Genomic DNA, 18,328 nt, shown 5'->3' with positions numbered 1-18,328 from the left:
AAACAAAAATGAAAAAGTGGTTTGATAGCAAATTCAACAATAACTCAACAGACATTGATTAAAAAATCTAAAAACACAAAAACCCATATGTGTATGATCCAGCTTTTTAAAAAAACATCTAAAACATCTTTAAATTAAGTGGCAGGATGATAATTTGTTTCTGGCGAAAACTTTCTGGTACTTTTTCAAAAATGTATATGTGAGTCAAACATACAATATAAATCTGCAGCTATACTTTTAGTTGCATGTTGCCATAGTGAGATGATGTAGCGTTCATGGGTTCAGATAACCTTATATGGCCCTTAAAATAAGACTATACGTAACTTTGGAGAGAAGAAATTCGTCCTCTTGCAAATGAAAAGTTGAATTCATAAGCAAAGAAACGCAACCTCGCTCAATTCCATACACTCTGGGTTTTGCTGCTATGGTCTTATTTAGTCTGGTATGATCTTTAGCGTATGGTGGCTAATGTGAACTAACATTAGCAAACAGATTCTTCTCTACTTGTGCTACTGTGTGTCTACAATGTTTTAGCATTTAGCAGAAAAAGTAACACTTGGAACATACATCAGCGTGATAAGAACTACCTAAAATCTCAGAAACCATCTTTGAGAAAAAAGTTATTTGACGTGTACTTTGACTTTTTTAGTTTGACCTAACATTGAGGGATGATCCAGATGTTTTGGTTTCACTTTTGGGGAGCAGTCATGTCGTCCATCTTTATATACAGTCTATGTATTTGCCACTTGTGACCACAGTGTCTGCTGCTCGGATTACAACACACCCAAAGGGACAGCGACTTTATTCTCTGCTCAGGTAGCCATTACTTTTCTATATCATTACATTACACATTACAATATTAATGCTCTGGATATTGCATAGAGCACATTTAAAGTAATACAAGTTGGCATATTTATGGACTTAAATAAACATTACGTAATAAACCTTATGCCTACATAAAATTAGTAAGTAAATCAGAGTAAAGTCCTGTTGTCTCTTTGAACCTTAGAAAAACGTTTAATGCAAATTTGTGCACATAAACACACATACATACAGTACAGTGCATACATAAAGTATCATAAAGTATAAATGCTTTTAATGTTGGCCTACATTAGTATGTCAACACATACTGTTGTACATCTCGTTTCTCTCACACCTCATAATAAACCGGTCCACAGTGGATCCAATGCAAACTGACTGGACCATTTTTGCCCAAAGCTGGATCCACAACCAGAGATAGTCTTCTGCACCTAAAACTAAATATGACAGAAAAACAACCGATGAGCACATTTTGTAGTGTGATTAGAGCATTTGAGGCTGGTGTGTGTGTGTGTGTGTGTGTGTGTCCTACACAATAATACAGTAGATACAAGCTGTCCGGTTCATTTTGATACTAAGTAGAAAGCTCTGTGCAAGTCTGAGCTCAGGCAGGAGGTCCAATCCTAGCTTTTGGGTGGGGGGGGGGGGGGGGGGGAATGGTGTAATCCATAGTAGCTGTTCCTCTATCAGTCCTCAACATTAACGCAGACACGAGAAGACATAGAAAGCTATAAATGCACCCATGGTCTGAGGGCAGAACAATTAAGGAATGTCAGTTTGTGAAGCTATCAAATACAAAATACTGAAAATGATTTATTTTTTTTAAAGAAAGGGGGCTGGTATATGGCATATAAAGTGTCAGGCAAACTCTGGTACACCAGCAGCTCATCTTAACTTCACCCCACGCCCCAAAACAATGCAAAGAAACACGCCATATAAAACAAAAACAAAAAATAAAATATAAAAACATGATAGAATGGAAACAATATCATATAATATATCAAGTATTCGTAATATACAACAATACAATTGAATAAAAATCAAACTTAAAAAGGAATGTAGTTCTGGAAAAGTACCACTAGAGGTCAGCAAATATTCATGCTCAGATATCCAGTTATACATTTGAAATATTTATCTGCAATGACACGGTTCTTCTGCTTGTGGATTTAACAACTTACAGACCTCTTTTCACCTCCTTTCAGTTCCACATAGCAGCAGCAGTAGTAGTAGTAGTGGTAAACACTTCATCAATTCAGCAAAATTCACTTAGTTACATTCTTGAAATGAAGTCTCACAGTATAAATGACAGTTTTTTTTTTTAATCTAACACTGACTTGTATGTGCACAGTGGTCTCTCACGGAATAACATCTGCGATCTTGACACTGTTACTGCATTGGGAGGAAAAAAACGATTTCCCACGTATCGAAACTGACTCATGCAGTCATAAGAGAAATTTTATTCTCAGCAAAATCTGAAACAATTTCTGTAACGTTCCTGTAAAGAGTTTTTTGAAGTTCATCTCTGTCGGTTAAAGTTCTCTCTGTTATCAGATTTTGAAAAATAATTGTCCAGCTGTGGATCCATTCCCACGATGTTTAATCTCAGCGTCTGTTCAGTCTCTGGGTAGGCACTCCTCCTCGGTGATGCCCTGAGCCTTGAGCTCCTCCAGGACGTTGTCCAAGTGGCCCGGGTCGGGGTAGCCGTGGCCCGTCAGGTTGGAGCCGAACTCCGTCTTGTGGTGCACCTCGTTCCAGATGACCGTGTCTGACTCGCCGGTGGTGCTTGACGTACCCACGGAGAAAATGAGCCGGCGGTCCCACGCTACCAGGAGAAGCCTCAGAACCTGGACGAAAGGGTGAAGAAAGAAAAGATGACGCTTTATAAGAGAATCAACTTTGAAACCATACAGGAAGTTAGACAGTAAAGATCTCATTTACCTTGCGTCCCTTCTCGCTGTCAGGGAGGTAGCAGTGTCTGGGGAACCCGCGGGCAGTGAAGGGTTTGCCTGGATTCGGGTGCTCTGGGCCCTAAACAGCAAGAGCAAAGTTCATCACATCATCCAAATAAAAAACAATAATGCTTCTTGTATTCCTCATTTAGATCAATGGTTCCCAGCCTATTTTCTTTGAAGCCCCCCCTAACTTGTATCTAGGCAAAGCCGAAATTGCTGTTTTCGAAAGGCTAAACGCCAACAAATATGGATTGAAGCAGAATATTTCGTTAGATTTTGCAATTTAGTAGCAAAGAAATTAGGGCTGTCAAACTTGATGCGTTAACGCAAATTCGTTTTAACGGCGCTAATTTCTTTAACGCGTTAACGCAACTTGTGATTTTTAGGTCGTATCAGGCTCAGTTTTAAAGCTAGAGTGAATATACTGGCATCATATGAAACTAGAAAATCAATGAATCTATTGGTACCAACCATGTTGGTGAGGAAAAACTGGCATGGCCATTTTCAAAGGGGTCCCTTGACCTCTGACCTCAAGATATGTGAATGAAAATGGGTTCTATGGGTACCCACGAGTCTCCCCTTTACAGACATGCAGGTTTCTGGACAATATTTGTCATTGTTTTGTGTTGTTGTTGATTTCCAATAATAAATATATACATATATTTGCATAAAGCAGCATATATGCCCACTCCCATGTTGATAAGAGTATTAAATATTTGACAAATTTCCCTTTAAGGTCCATTTTTAACAGATAAAAAATGTGCAATTAATTGGGGATTAATCGTGATTAACTATGGACAATCATTGCGATATATCGTGATTACATTTATTTAATCGACTAACGGACCTAAAAAATATATATATCTTTTAAAAATAGTTCAATATACAGACTTTTGTATAAATTATCCAGTAAGTGTGTTATAATGATTTTAGTTATACATGAGCAAATCTAATTTTGACAACCTGAGGGCAGACAAATCCTGGCGCACCCTCTGTGATCTTTGGAGCCAAGACCCCAGGTTGGGAACCACTGATTTAGAAGCTAGTGTCGTGTAAGCATGGGTAAGACTTCACCTGGATGCCAGGAGGGATGTTATAAATGATCCGGATGGTTTTGCAGTCCGGGTGGCCTGGCAGCGAGTGGGGGATGACGTGGTACTCCATCTTGCCTGGGGGCTGGTTGCCGGTCTTGACTCCGTAGATGGTCTTGCAGGTGGGACACTGCAGGCTGCCGTCCTTGTTGCCGTTGTTGTACATGGCGACGAGGCACTGGAGGTGGTACTGGTGGCCGCACTGCGCCAGGCGGCCCACCGACTCGGCCCGGGAGATGCCGCCCACGCCGGGGCCTTTGTAGCCCGACGGTCCGGCCAGGGCCTCCATGCAGATGGTGCAGTCCTGAGATGGGGAAGACGATTTATGACTTTAGCCAATGAACGGGTATTTTTTAAATGAATGAAATCCTCAAAAATTAGTACTCACCTCCTCTGGGGGATTGCGGACTTTCTGAAGGTACCTCTTCACCACCTCCTCGGGGGTCTTCCCTACGAGACGGAAACACAAATTATGTGACCAAAATTCACAGGACAGGTTTGACTGGGTGAAAAAAGCAGGACTTTATCATCAAACCCACCTTTACGAGCCTGCTTCTTCGTGGTCTTGCGACAGCAGTGGCCCAGACCAGGGATGGGCTTGATGTCGCTCTTGCTGACGGGCGGTGGATGGAGCACCAGCTTGGGAGGGCGGGTCAGGCAGACAGGAAGCCCTGCTGCACTCATCAGGATGCCTGTAATGCCTGTATGCAGCCAGCAGAGGGGGACGTTAGACACTGTATTTGGGGTTTACTCATGAGCTCTTCATTCAGGGAATTCTCTATTAACCATTTACTCGTGAGGTGAGGTGTGGTCAGTTGATTTACTGGTTAAATATGGGGCTAAATGTTATGAGCTGTGGGGTCTGTGGGGCAGTAAATCAGTGTCAAGTAAAAGTTTATTAAAAGAGCTGGAAAGTAGGACAAACTTCAACAAGTAAGATGCCTCCACAAAGTCTTAAAAGCAGAATTTTAGACCTATTTAAATATAATGAGAAAAAAATGGTTGCATCAATAGAGTTACCTGCCAGCGCAGGGTGTACAGGGCTCGATCCATTCAGGTTCTTCACTGGAACGGTTGGCACTCTGAAACCCAAGAAAACAAACGTACATTCATCTACAGGTTGCTGACACGCTAAAAGCAGACACGCAACTTGTCTGGTCACCTCGGCCCAGTTTCAACGCGTGATGAGTCACAAGTGACAAACAACATATGCTAGTTTCTAATTCACCTTATGTCAGCAGGCTAAGGAGCTTTTGTCGAGTCATGCGGGGAAATAAACAGACGCCGCTCATCACGACTTGACTTACTGTTCTATAACTGGCAGGTGGGACTTCCTGCTGTGTTAAGGCTTAAGATTAGAACGCGTATGGCAGCATTTCTTGGTAAATGACTTTGGTATAACACAACTGATATAAAACTTATCAAGAACCCAGGAGAAACAACATTAGTAATGATATCACCAACTCTCGCGCAGTGCAAAAATGCTCTTTTTCAAGACAAATGAAGGCACTTTCAACTTAATATGGGGAGGTCAAACTTAATAAGCAGCTTTGATTTTAAACAGAAATTGGGTATGTTTTTCCACAGCTGATTCAGTGATTTTAGGGGCCTGATGATGCTCATGATGCTGGATAGTTTAATGAATAATAATGCATCCTATTTTAATAGTTATATTTTGTGAGTAAAATCGGGAATCTGCAACATAACCAGTAGGTAAATGTAGTACTACAATATGTAGTACGGGTGGCAGTAGCTCAGTCTTGGCTTGAGAACAGGAGGATCGCTGGTTCGAGTCCCCGCACGGACAAAGTACGGACCGCGGACTGGTAGCTGGAGAGGTGCCAGTTCCCCTCCTGAGCATTGCCGGGGTATATATATATATATATATAGTATATTTCACTGTGTGCTGTGCTGTGTACAATATACTGTGTGACAATAAAAGTTCATTTACATTTTCCTCTGAAGTGTAAGTACACAGTATGTACAGTTGAGTTGCATATTTTTAAGTGCTTTTGGGGCGTTTTGTAAGTTATTTCAGGGTACAATGAGATGGAATAGTAACATAATTCTACATGTTTCATATCTAAACATCATAATAAAACTAGAGCTGTTTAATTGGGCCCCCAGGTAAACGGTAAAGTCTGCCCTTGGTGTTTTTTTCCCCAATGAACAAGAGTGTATTTCACCGATGTTTCTGACCGTGAGTAGCCACTACTTGGGAGTGTGATGCGACTATGTCATGGCAGGTGTATAACCCGGGACCCAAGGAAGCGCAGTGTCGAGTGTGAAGTTGTTTGTATGAGCGGTTCACGAGAAAACTGCAAGTAGCAACACCACAGGCCAATAATTTGGCCCATTCTGAACAGGTACGGGCACTGCACTAGTTTTAATATCTAATGTCAAACCATCCTTAACCACTGCTGTGCTGTATCTCTGATCATTAACACTTATATAAAACACATGACGCTATTACTATCCAGTCAGAGGTGTGTACTTACGGTCTGCAAATTTTGATGATAGTCATTTTTCCTGCTTAAAAGCCCCAACCCAAGATATTCCAGCAATAATTTCCACTTGTCGTAGTGTTTGACTTGCTCTGGCACACGTCTGTCCTTGAGTCCCTCTTCCTATGCTCCTTCCTCTTTTTATAGGGCTTATCCACCTGTTTCCATCTGTTGACTGAACTCTTGGCCAGAGATCCGTCACAGCAGGGATTACCTGTCAGTTACCGTGTCACACTGCCAGACTGCCATAAGGCCGACGAATAAGAGCACATACGACTCGTAGGTGTACTAACACACTGACACTTAGATATTACACCTACTGTGATAAAATCCTATTTGGGTGGGAGGATTTGTACACATTGTTGTGTTACATCATTCAAAGCTATCCATTAATATTGTCCTCTGAACTCACTGTGATCACCCTGATGGTAACTGTGTGCATTACAACCTACAATAGATTAAAGAAAGGGCACCTTGCTAACAATAAAGAAGGCTACAACACATCAATGAAACATGTTTTTACTTTACTGTTTTTACTTACTAATGGAGGGCAAAAAAAATTCTAAAAATATTTTTCTTTTTACTTTTTTTTTTTCCATCAGGACAGACAACCCTCTGCCCTTTATTCTATTTTTTGTAATTATCTTTCTTTTACATTATGCTCTATTTACTGCTGTTTATGTCTGATGCGTTCACTCTGTATGTGCATATTAATACGCATGTGTTTTGTCTGTTTTCTGTCTGTTTTTGCTGTTGTTTTTTTGTTTCTTTTTTTGTTTGTTTAATATACCATTACTACTATTTCACTTGAATGTTGAAGTACATGTGTATTTTTTTCCCTCCTCCTTTCTTTTAAATTATTTTTTTCATGCACAAATGGAAAACTATATATATTTAATATATTGCAATTGCACTGTAAATAATACAAATATTTTTCTTTTATGTTTTTTTTGTCTTACTGTTACTTCTTTATTCTTGCCATTTAGTCTTTCCTCTTAATTTGTCAAATGGTAAAAATAAAATATATTGAAAAAAATACATCATTATTTAAAAAATACTTTCCCTAGAAATCATTCACTGTGTCTCTCTCCAACTGCAGTATTTGTTATTTAATTATAGTTCAGTTTTTTTGTATTTCTACTTCATGCATCTATTTTTGTGAGCATTTTTTTTTGTGGTACTATAAAGCACGCTGTACTGCTTTTATTTATATATATAGAGAGAGTTCTTTGTTCTTTGTAAGTTATTTCAGGGTACAATGAGTTAGAATAGCAACATAATTATATGTTTGAGGGTTATATATAACCCTCAAACTCCCAGGCCTCTGGTAGAGGACCTGAGCTTGAGGAAGACACATATACCACCCAACGAGGGTGAGACGGAGATTTATATATATATACTGTATATATAAGTTTTAGTTAGATGGTTAAGTATCGAATATATATTCGATACTTAACCATCTGACTAAAACTTTAATGATATGATGACTAGCTAATTAAATTCAAAGCAGAAGGAGGGTGACGTCACATAATGCTTTTTTACAACCCAGAGGAAACAATAGGTGCATACCTGTTAGTGGTAACTCAAAAAGTCTTTTAAAGTCTTTTTTGGGGGGGGGGAAATGCCTCAAAATTACTGGAAATGATTCAAATTCACACTGTGGCGTATTATTTGACAGTTAATCAGTAATCATCTATAGAAAATCTAGTCTCACCGACCTTGTTCTTAGAGTGAAAATAAGGGAAAACAGGCTATAAGGATGAAGATTGTGTTCTGGTAAACAAACACAGTAGCAACATATTTCTGCGCAGTGTCTTCACTACCAGGAAGTAATTACTGAACTGTGCCATTCCTGTACCTGACAATCTGCTTACGCTCTACTCTGTGACTACATTTCATTGACTGCCCACAAACAAAGTCTCCGTGCTGTAGTGTTAGCTTCCTGTGTGCGTGCCGTATACTGTATGTGATTCACCAAAACATGCAGGTCACGATGAAAGCAGATTACAGGAAGGTTGAAGGAAAAGCAGAGAAAGGATGGGAAAGAAGAGAGGTGTCAATTGGTCACGTTTCTTTAATCCCGGCTAATCTAACGGCATTAGAGCAGCCTCCATCTGGACCGCTGGAAGATGGAAACACACGAGCAGCAGCATATGGCAACACACACATATATACACACACTTAGCAGTGTAGGTTTTGTGGGAGTGACACACTTCCAGGAATCCCACCCAGTGCAGTGAGAAGGGAAAGCACCACAACAGGTGGGTGGACCAAAGGACACTCTCGTCACTGTGGAAATCTGTGACGTTGGCGACCCCTCAGAGTATATATATACATACACACATACACACATACATATATCATATTATATAATAATAATTATCAGTCTAGGGCTGCAACTAATGATTATTTGTATTGTCGATTAATCTGTCGATTTTTTTCTCGATTAATCGATTAGTTGTTTGGTCTATGAAGGCAAAATGCTTCAAAAAGAACAATAATCCACTTTTGTTTTCTTCTTTAAATGACTCAATACATTAATTACCTACATGTTGAACTCTAGCAGTGGGTTCACCAGCTTAAGGAGCCGTTTCCCTCCGCTGCTCAGGTACCCAAGTGGTGCTAGTTATGAATTTGGAGTTAAAGCAATAAGACGATGACAGCAAACAGCACTAAGTGGAGCTGAGGACAAAGCAGTAGAGAGGAAGAGCGAGTGGCGGCGGAGGGGTGAGCAGAGAATCCCCGGCTGATGGGATCAGAGAGACTCCTGATCTGTGACGTTGGCCGTTTTAACGCAGCAGCAGGTGCTCTCACCCTCTCTCAGGTTGAAAGAATGGGTCAGTCACACAGCTCAGCCTGACACAAAATACACAGATTACCGAAGCAAGAATATTAAGCCTGTGGTATTTGGTATTAATCTGAGGTTTAGCGGGATTTCTAATGCGAGGATTCAGAAAATTGGGGTTCTCTGCTGGGGCAATGTCGGGTTTTACTCATATTGAAATTCTCCTCAGCATGTGGTCGTTTTTTTCAGTGATTAATCACAGTACGAGCAGCTCCACGCAGACCTGCGATTAAACACAGATAAAGTGACTGCATGTGTTTGATTAATGTGGGAATTCATTTCATGTCGTAATTGAGGCAACTGCATAACAAGTGAAATCTAGAGCACCCCAGCAACATCTCTTTCAGTTGAGACTTGTGAGGGAAAATGTTATAAAAGGAAAGGCTATATTTGGAAGCTGATGAAGTCTAGATGCTCACAACAAGGCGCCAAGGCAGAGCCAGCTGCAAAAAACAGAGAGGGATGATAAAATAATGAAGGAGCAGCAGTGCTCTTGGTCCAAACGTCTTCTCGGAACCTCTTTGCAACGCTGACCACAGATATGTTGCTAACCAGCGCCCTCTGGCTATGACACCTGGATACTGTGACTTCCATCATTCACTAACACTGAGGCTGAAAACTGTTGTGAGTCTTTAGACATGTTCGAGGACTCTGCTTTGAATGATAATTTGTGTCTGATATGGATTTTCTACCAAAATAAAAGTTAAATAACTAGTAAAAATTCTTAAAGAGGACCTATTTTTTGGGCGTGTAAAAGGTCTGCAAAGTTACAAAGCCCAAAGTCCACACCAAAGGGAGTTACTCTTTCCCACAGAAACACTGCTCCTGAACTGCCTGAAACCCCTTGCTTGAAGTCCCGCCTTTTCTTCCATAACGTGGTGATGTCACCAAGTAACACACTTTGCCTAGCGGCTAGTTTGGCACGCCCTCAGACAGAGGGTGAAAAGAGGTGCTGCAGCACAGCCGCTATGAGGAAAATAAAGCGTTTTTGGAATATTAAAATAGTAAACATGTTCTAGTAGAAACCCAAAATACAAGTATGAACCTGAAAATGAGCATGAGAGGTCCTCTTTAAAATTACACAATCTTCTTCTCCCTCGATACAAAAATCCAGAATCTATAAATATAAGTGCTGTCATAGTTAACGCGATAAGAACACGTTAACGCAAATTCATTTTAATGACACTAATTTCTTGAACACATTAAGCAACTTGTGATTTTTTTACGTTGTAGCGGGCTCAGTTTTATAGCTAGAGTGAAGATACTGACATCAAATGAAACTACAAAACCTATGCTTTCATCATACTAACTTGTTGCAAAGGAGGTTAAATAATGCTCCAAACTTGCGCTATATATTGGCGAGGAAAAACTGGCATGGGCATTTTCAAAGGGGTCCCTTGACCTCTGACCTCAAGATATGTGAATGAAAGTGGGTTCTATTGGTACCCACGAGTCTCCCCTTTACAGACATGCCCACTTTATGATAATCACATGCAGTTTGGGGGCAAGTCATAGTCAAGTCAGCACACTGACACACTGACAGCTGTTGTTGCCTGTTGGGCTGCAGTTTGCCATGTTATGATTTGAGCATATTTTTTTTATGCTAAATGCAGTACCTGTGAGGGTTTCTGGACAATATTTGTCATTTTGCGTTGTTAATTGATTTCCAATAATAAATATATACATACATTTGCATAAAGCAAGCATTGATAGCCCTAATATATATTCAAATATTTTCATTTTGAAAGTTTAATTACTAGAAACAAGATATCTCCTACTTCATAGTAAAGTTAATTCTCGGATTATTATGTGCACTGGAGGCTTCAAGTTTCCACATTGCACTTGATGTGTAAGTTGCATATTGGCCTCCAAACTATAGTTGTGATGTCACAAAGTCATGGTCGTACAAACACGTCTGAAATATTTACTTTAAGGTGAGCACAGACACATTTTCCACGGTCTTCTAGTGACAAACTCTGCACATACATCATTCTGCACAGTGAAGTGAAAACGCAACTAGCACAACTAATTTTGGAACTTTTATGAGCACCTTTATTAGCTACACTGCGAACAAATGAATGAAGATACACCCCTCTGCATACTAAAACTGAAGGCCCACAAGACGACATCTGAAAACATCTCGGATTTTCGTTGTGGAGATTGTGCTCAAACTCAAGGACATGGCTCCAGTACAAAAAGACCACTGATGGAAATATCAAGCATTCCATATAGATATGGACATCCCAGATGTTACGGACCCGTTCCAGATGGGGTTTTTACAATCAGCCCATGTTTCACATTTGAGGTTTTAAACAGCAAAGTTATCCAGATAACTCAGTAAACCTGCCCTGGTCCACACTGGTTGCTACGGTTAGCAGCCCAAGCGCTTACACACACATCAAATCATTTCCAGGGTCTTCGTATTTCTTGGGCCTCGAGCGACAAATTGTTTGCATGAAAGCTAAGTCCAAACTATGGGCTGTGCATGCCTATGAGGTTGTGTGTGTAAAGTAAATCAATCCATCATTAAGCGGTTGCATGACGAATGTCTGGAATGTGAAACACTTTGTGAGCGCTCGGCTTGTTCAGTGTGAATGCTCCTCATTGTTTTTCCGTGGAAATGAACGAGCCCGAGTCCCGCTGGACTTTGTCACAAAGATTAAAGGCTCATGAATGCTAATGAGCGCTGATTTCAGACACTGTGTAATGAGGGCTTCAAACAAATTGCAAAGTCCCGTCTAAAGTGATTGTCTTACATTTCTTGTTTAGTTGGTCTCATTTAGTTTCATATACAGGATATTGATTAGGGATGTAGTCAGTGCGAAGATGTCATAAGAATGAACATTAAATAATAAGTGGCCATTAAAGAGGACCTATTATGCTTATTTTCAGGTGCATACTTGTATTTTGGGTTTCTACTAGAACATGTTTACATGCTTTGATGTTCAAAAAACGCTTTATTTTTCTCATACCGGCTGTGCTGCAGCACCTCTTTTCCCCCTCTGTCTGAGCTCCTGCCCCGCCCGAAAAGCCCAGTCTGCTCTGATTGGTCAGCTGGCCCACTCTGTTGTGATTGGTCAACCGAACCAAACTCTTCAGAATCCACTCCAGCTCAGCTCTAACTAGCTTTGTTTGAGGGCGTGCCAAACTAGCCGCTAGACAGGTGTTATGCACATGTGTTACTTTGTGACATCACCACGTTACAGAACAAAAGGCGGCACTTCAAGCGAGGGGTTTCAGGCAGTTCAGGAGCAGTGTTTCTGTGAGGGAGAGTAACTCCCTTTGGCATGGATTCCGGGCTTTGTAACCTTGCAGAATTTTTACACGCACAAAAAACGATATAACACACTAAAGGAAAAGAAAAAAGCACAATAGGTCCTCTTTAACAGGCTGGCATTAAAACTGCCCACTGCTTATATACTTTTTAAAAATTCCATTACTTTTATACTTTTTTCCCCATCTTTTCTTCTCTGATTTGTTTCGTCTAGGGCTGTCAATCGATTGAAATATTGAATCGCATGATTGTCCATGATTAATCACACATTTTGTGTCTGTTCAAAATGTACCTTAAATTAAAATTTGGCAAGTATTCAATGCTCTTATCAACATGGGAGTTGGCAAATATGCTTGCTTTATGTAAATGTATGTATATATTTATTATTGGAAATCAATTAACAACACAAAACAATGACAAATATCGTCCAGAAACCCTCACAGGTACTGCATTTAGCATAAACAATATGCTCAAATCATAACATGGCAAACTGCAGCCCAACAGGCAACAACAGCTGACAGTGTGTCAGTGTGATGACTTGAATATGACTTGCCCCAAACTGCATGTGATCATCATAAAATGGGCATGTCTGTAAAGGGGAGACTTGTGGGTACCCATAGAACCCATTTTCATTTACATATCTTGAGGTCAGAGGTCAAGGGACCCCTTTGAAAATGGCCATGCCAGTTTTTCCTGGACAAAATTTTAGCGGAAGTTTGGAGCGTTATTTAACCTCCTTCCCGACAAGCTAGTATGACATGGTTGGTTCCAATGGATTCCTTATTTTTCTAGTTTCATATGATGCCAGTATCTTCACTCTAGCTTTAAAACTGAGCCCGCTACAGCCTCCGAAAGATCGATTGTGTTAACACATTAAAAACACTAGTGGCGTTAAAACGATTTTGCATTAACGCATTATAATTGCGTTAACTTTGACAGACCTAGTTTTGTCTATTAATATGTTTATAAATGTGCTTTTATTCTTATATTTAACATGTTAGCAGACAGTTGTTTTTAGCCACAAATGGTCACCAGTTTGTCACTAACTGGTGCTGGGCAGGTAGTGTGAGTGGAAGATATTAATGTTGGGACTAAACTGAAAAATTAATACGAAAAATGTTGTATTCTTCTGATGGTTGTTTTTTATAGGAATAATAACCAAGCTTGCTTTTATATGCTCCATTGGAAATCCATACACTTTCATCCCAGAGGTTTCCTTACCTTTTCTTGGATGATAGAGCTGTAAAAGAACTGACACATTACTACAGCAGTTGTGTACTCACCCAGAGGCGATAAGGGCACGTGACTGAGCCATGGCAATGCGCTGCAGTGCGGGTCGACTCAGCCCTGCTAGGCTGGACCGGGGTGGCAGGGGGGCTGCGCAGGCAGCAGCACCGGATGAAGACACTGGACCCAGGACGCGGGCAGAAGGCGAGGGCGTGCAGGTGGAGGCAGCCGTGGAGATGAGGGGCGGTGGGCCCGGAGCGGGCAATGGAGGGGCAGAACAGGAAGCGGAGAGGGAGGACGAGGTGGATGGGTGAGGGGGGGAGGTGGCGACTGATGAGAGCGCGTTGGAGGGCGGAGGAGGAGGCGGCGGCGGAGGGGGTAGAGGCGGAGGAGGGGGGCGGGTGGAGGAGATGGATAGGGCTGCGGTAGCTGAGCCGAGGAGGGAGAGAGAGTGGGTGAAGCCTCCTCCGTAACCGAAGCTGGCGTTGCCAACACCGCTACCGCCGACCATTCCTACACCTCCTGCACCACCCATACCGCCTAGACTGTAGCCACCTGTCGCCCCAACTATGGACGTCCTGTGGGGGGAAAAAGAGCGCGACAGGGTGGGAGGTCGAGGGAGGGTTAGTGAGTACGACCCTCCTGGGACGGAGTAACTGCTGATTTTGGGACTAGGTGGCTTGGTCTGTGGCGGTCTCCGCCCCAGAGTGTGAGCAGACATGGCGCCGGCTTTGACACTTAGCACCAACATACACTGCTGACAAGCGCAGGGCTGTCCCAAGGAGGTGATGGCCGAGGCAGGGAGCGCACCACTGGGGTACGCGCTCCCGTTTCCGGTCCCGCTGTTGCTCATCCGGATCCCCATGCCCACTCCGGACACATCTACGCCGAGCAGTCCTCCGTGGCTGGGCATGGACATGGGCCCCCAGGCGTGGTGGGATTTGGGCAGGGGCCCGGACACCAGGGGGTACGCCAGGTCGGCGCGGCGCTGGATGCGGCGGCAGCGCTGCGTCTGCCCGTTGATTTGGGTCATGCTTTCGAAGTCAATGAGGTAGCAGAAGCCCAGCGGCGCCAGGTCCAGCCAGGGCTGCTGGCGATCGCGCGCTGCCTGGATGGCGATGCCCACCTCCGTGTCGTACGCCGTCCAGCTGCCGGAGTCGTTCTCCCACTCCCACAACCAGCCCTGGCCTGGCGCTGACGTGGGGTCGTAGAAGCTGCGTCGTACCGGTCGGAGGGTACCTGAGGCAGGGATCAGGAGGTCAGAACAAAAGATTCATCCACATTATTAAGATTTTGACTACTGTTAGTAATAGTCATTTTGCATTTTGCCGTGAATAGCACTTTGGACAGATTCACTGCTTCTTTCTACATGTGCACGACTTCTACTGTAACCGTGACGCTTGTCGATGAGAGGTAGTTTGCAATAGGAGTCTAAGTGGCCGACTACTGTGGCTCTATTTACTGTGGACAAGTAGATTGCAACCCTAACAAATTCAACATGTCTGTGTTTGCTTGCAAAGAATTTGGGCAAACAGGTTGCCCCTGGTAACAGCACACGGTGTTCCGAATTCTGATTGGCTGGCAGCCTTGATCCGACCCAAAGCTGGCTGTGTTTGCTTTCCCAGGGTGTCCAGAGAAACTAGTCCACAGAGTCTTCACACTGTAAAGCCTTCACATATCAAATCCCGTGTGTAAGACGAAGCTATTTTGGCATCACAAAAGAAATGCACTTTGCATGGACATTTTACCGTAGTATACTGCACAATTTGAAATACATGTAGGATGAAACATATAGCAAAACATCTCTGGAAACAAAAATAACCTCAGATATGACACAACACAAATATAATTGGAATTTTGTAGCATACAGTATGTGTGGCCTACAAGACAACAAGGGAGCTCATTCATGAGATCTGCTCCCATCGACCCCGTTTTTATCAATGACCTCAGACTCCTGAAATTCTTCCCCACCCTCCTCCTCCTCCTCCTCCACCCTGTCTCCTATTTAGACTGGGGCACCCTGCTCGCCTCCCCCATTTCAGCTTGGAAAAACAAACTTCACAAAGGCTTTTGTCAGCCAATGTTGAGAGAGAGAGAGAGAGAGCGAGAGAGAGAGAGAGAGAGAGAGAGAGAGGGGGGAAATGTTGGGTTCTCTGCCAAAGTTAGACATCTGACAATTCCCCGCTTTGTCTTACTGCTCTGCTTGCCTATCTTTGTCTTGCGAAAGATGATTTCTTATGCTCATATTCTGCTATATAAGGCAGTTGTACTGGTGGCAGTGTGTCTGGGACTATGACTGGACACTTCAGCTGCTACTGTGCCACATAGGGTGACCAGATCCCGACACATCTAATGTGGGACAAAGAGTATGTTTGTGTGGGAGAATGTGGGACAATGCTGAGAGGTAGTCTTAAATTTTGATATATAATGTCTAACTTAAAAAATAAACATTTTTATTCTGCCCCTTACCTCTATGATTTGCCCGAATGCAATCCATTGATCTCTTTTTGAAAAAGAAACTCTGAGAATGGCCTTACACTGGTTTCACCCACTTATAAGTAGTCTTTGTTGTAGTTTCCATCATATTTGGCCTACATCTGCATAGTTTGTGACTCACACTTCTCCCTGTTGGGTATAGCGTAGCAAAGACGGTGACGGGGTCAACCTGCACTTGACCCAGGCGTGCACAGTTTGATTGACATCAAACAGTTATGACAGCCTTATCCCTGCTTTCTTAACAGCCATTGGAGATGCACCGATCCAATTTTTTCCATCCCGATACCGATAAGGATACCTGGGCTTTGGGTATCGGTAAAGTGGGACACCTGGTCACCTTATAGTGCCACATGATGCAAACACACACAGATCCTACCAGAATGACTCACCTTTACACCTTTTCAAAAATCACAGCCTTGTCCTTTAAAATGTAACATCTAAAATAACAAATAAAAACAAATACTGCAGAAATAAGAAGCCATACCTCGCAGCAAAAACACTCCTATACCATCAACTTCAGGATCGACATAATGGGGCTTGCAAAAGATGAACACATGATGAGCAAAATGCTGTGCAGTCCCCTGGTAAAGTGGGACACCTGGTCACCCTATAAGTGCCACATGATGCAAACACACACAGATCCTACCAGAATGACTCACCTTTAAACCTTTTCAAAAATCACAGCCTTGTCCTTTAAAATGTAACATTTAAAATAATAATAATAAAAAAAATACTGCAGAAATAAGAAGCCACCTTGCTTGATCTGGTAAATGTAATCTGAATGCAAAAGGCTCAATTAAATGGTCTATTTCTTCCTATGGGTTCTTGTTAAGGCCACATTGCTAAAAGAAAAAAAAATACCAAAATACCCTGATGAGCACCTTGCAGCAAAAACACTCCTATACCATCAACTCCATGGAGCAGGATCAACATAAGAGATGAACACATGATGAGCAATAAAAAAAAAAAACAGGCCTCTACCACCACCACCACCTCAGGCCCGGCTCCACCACTCCACCCTCCTCCACCCTGTGTGTCTCTCTCCTCTCTTCTTGCTTCTCACCTGTGTCTTGTCTGAACTGGTGCATGGAATGCAAATCGATGATGTAGGGCGAGAGGCGAGAGTCCACCTGGCCGAGGACGACACTACCACACCGCGGGTCGCTCCGGATGACTGCCTCGATGTGATGACAGACAGCCGGGCTGTAGGGCCGCCAGCGTCCGTGCTCGTTCAGCCATTCCCAGACCACCACGGCGGACGCTAGTAACATCCTACTCCTGCAGGAAAACAACATAAAGGAGGCATATATGTGATAGGATGATGGGCTTTTAAAGATGCTGCTCCGCCGTGCATCCCTGCGCACAGCGGCGCTGCATCCATCTTGGACAGCTTGCAACCCAGATGTGTTTCTGTGGATATATATAAATATATATATTTTTTGTGCATGACATGCAAAGCGTACCTTCCATGTTTGTAGTTTCGGTTATGCAGCAATTATAGGTCCTTTTTGTTTTTTAATAGAGGGTTTCAGTGCAGAGTGTCAGTGCTCCTCGCAGGATGGTTGCATTTTACTCCCTCTATGCAGATGAGTGACGTCTACTGAAATCATTTCTCCGGCACAATCAAGTTAGGGTGAGAGGAGGAGGAAAATGCAACTTGGTGGATGCTCACTGTGGTGGTGGTGGTGGTGAAGTAGGTTACTGTGACAGATCGTGCACTGTGCAAGGTTGCATTTTCTCTTTTTTCTTTTTACCAAATCTGTGCAATCTGGGCAGATTCCTGAAAGAAAAAAATATAAATATAGATATTTACCAGGTCAGATCAGCAACTCCAGTGTCTCCCAGTCAAAGATCCTTTATTGGAACAGTTTGGGTGCTTTATCCATCATCATTCTTGAGGTAAAATCTGGTTACATAACTGCTGCTGATAATGTGTCCATGCAGCTACTTCTTTGACTCACTTCATGCATAGTGTCTCGATGGAGTGGCTCTCTCTCACCCACCACCACTGATGATGATGGGTGATTTGGCCGGTGCAAAAAATACATGTTTGACATTCGCGTGCGTGAAACACTCCCACACTCACGCTCCTCCAAGAGGCTCCAACATCCAATCAGATT

General features: G+C 42.6%; 1 protein-coding gene across 2 annotated transcripts; it reads right to left on the bottom strand.

Moving 5' to 3' along the window:
- Positions 1-1,791: 1,791 nt before the first annotated feature.
- Positions 1,792-18,267, bottom strand: dtx4a (deltex 4, E3 ubiquitin ligase a). Of its 2 annotated transcripts, none has more exons than XM_074623494.1 (9): positions 18,022-18,267; positions 17,272-17,486; positions 13,769-14,951; positions 4,883-4,944; positions 4,402-4,563; positions 4,251-4,312; positions 3,846-4,166; positions 2,758-2,847; positions 1,792-2,663 (listed from the first exon to the last, which is right to left on the bottom strand). In XM_074623494.1, exons 2-9 carry the CDS (start codon positions 17,477-17,479, stop codon positions 2,433-2,435), a joined length of 2,319 nt encoding a protein of 772 aa, XP_074479595.1. In that variant the 5' UTR covers positions 17,480-17,486; positions 18,022-18,267; the 3' UTR covers positions 1,792-2,432. The 2 variants fall into 2 exon arrangements, with proteins under 2 accessions (XP_074479595.1, XP_074479594.1); XM_074623493.1 differs by lacking the exon at positions 18,022-18,267 and adding an exon at positions 17,672-17,948.
- Positions 18,268-18,328: the final 61 nt, after the last annotated feature.

Source organism: Sebastes fasciatus, chromosome 22, assembly GCF_043250625.1.
Source record: "Sebastes fasciatus isolate fSebFas1 chromosome 22, fSebFas1.pri, whole genome shotgun sequence".
Taxonomy (NCBI): Eukaryota; Metazoa; Chordata; class Actinopteri; order Perciformes; family Sebastidae; genus Sebastes; species Sebastes fasciatus.
Note: the sequence above shows the minus strand (reverse complement) of the source record. Positions and strands in the feature narration are given on the sequence as shown.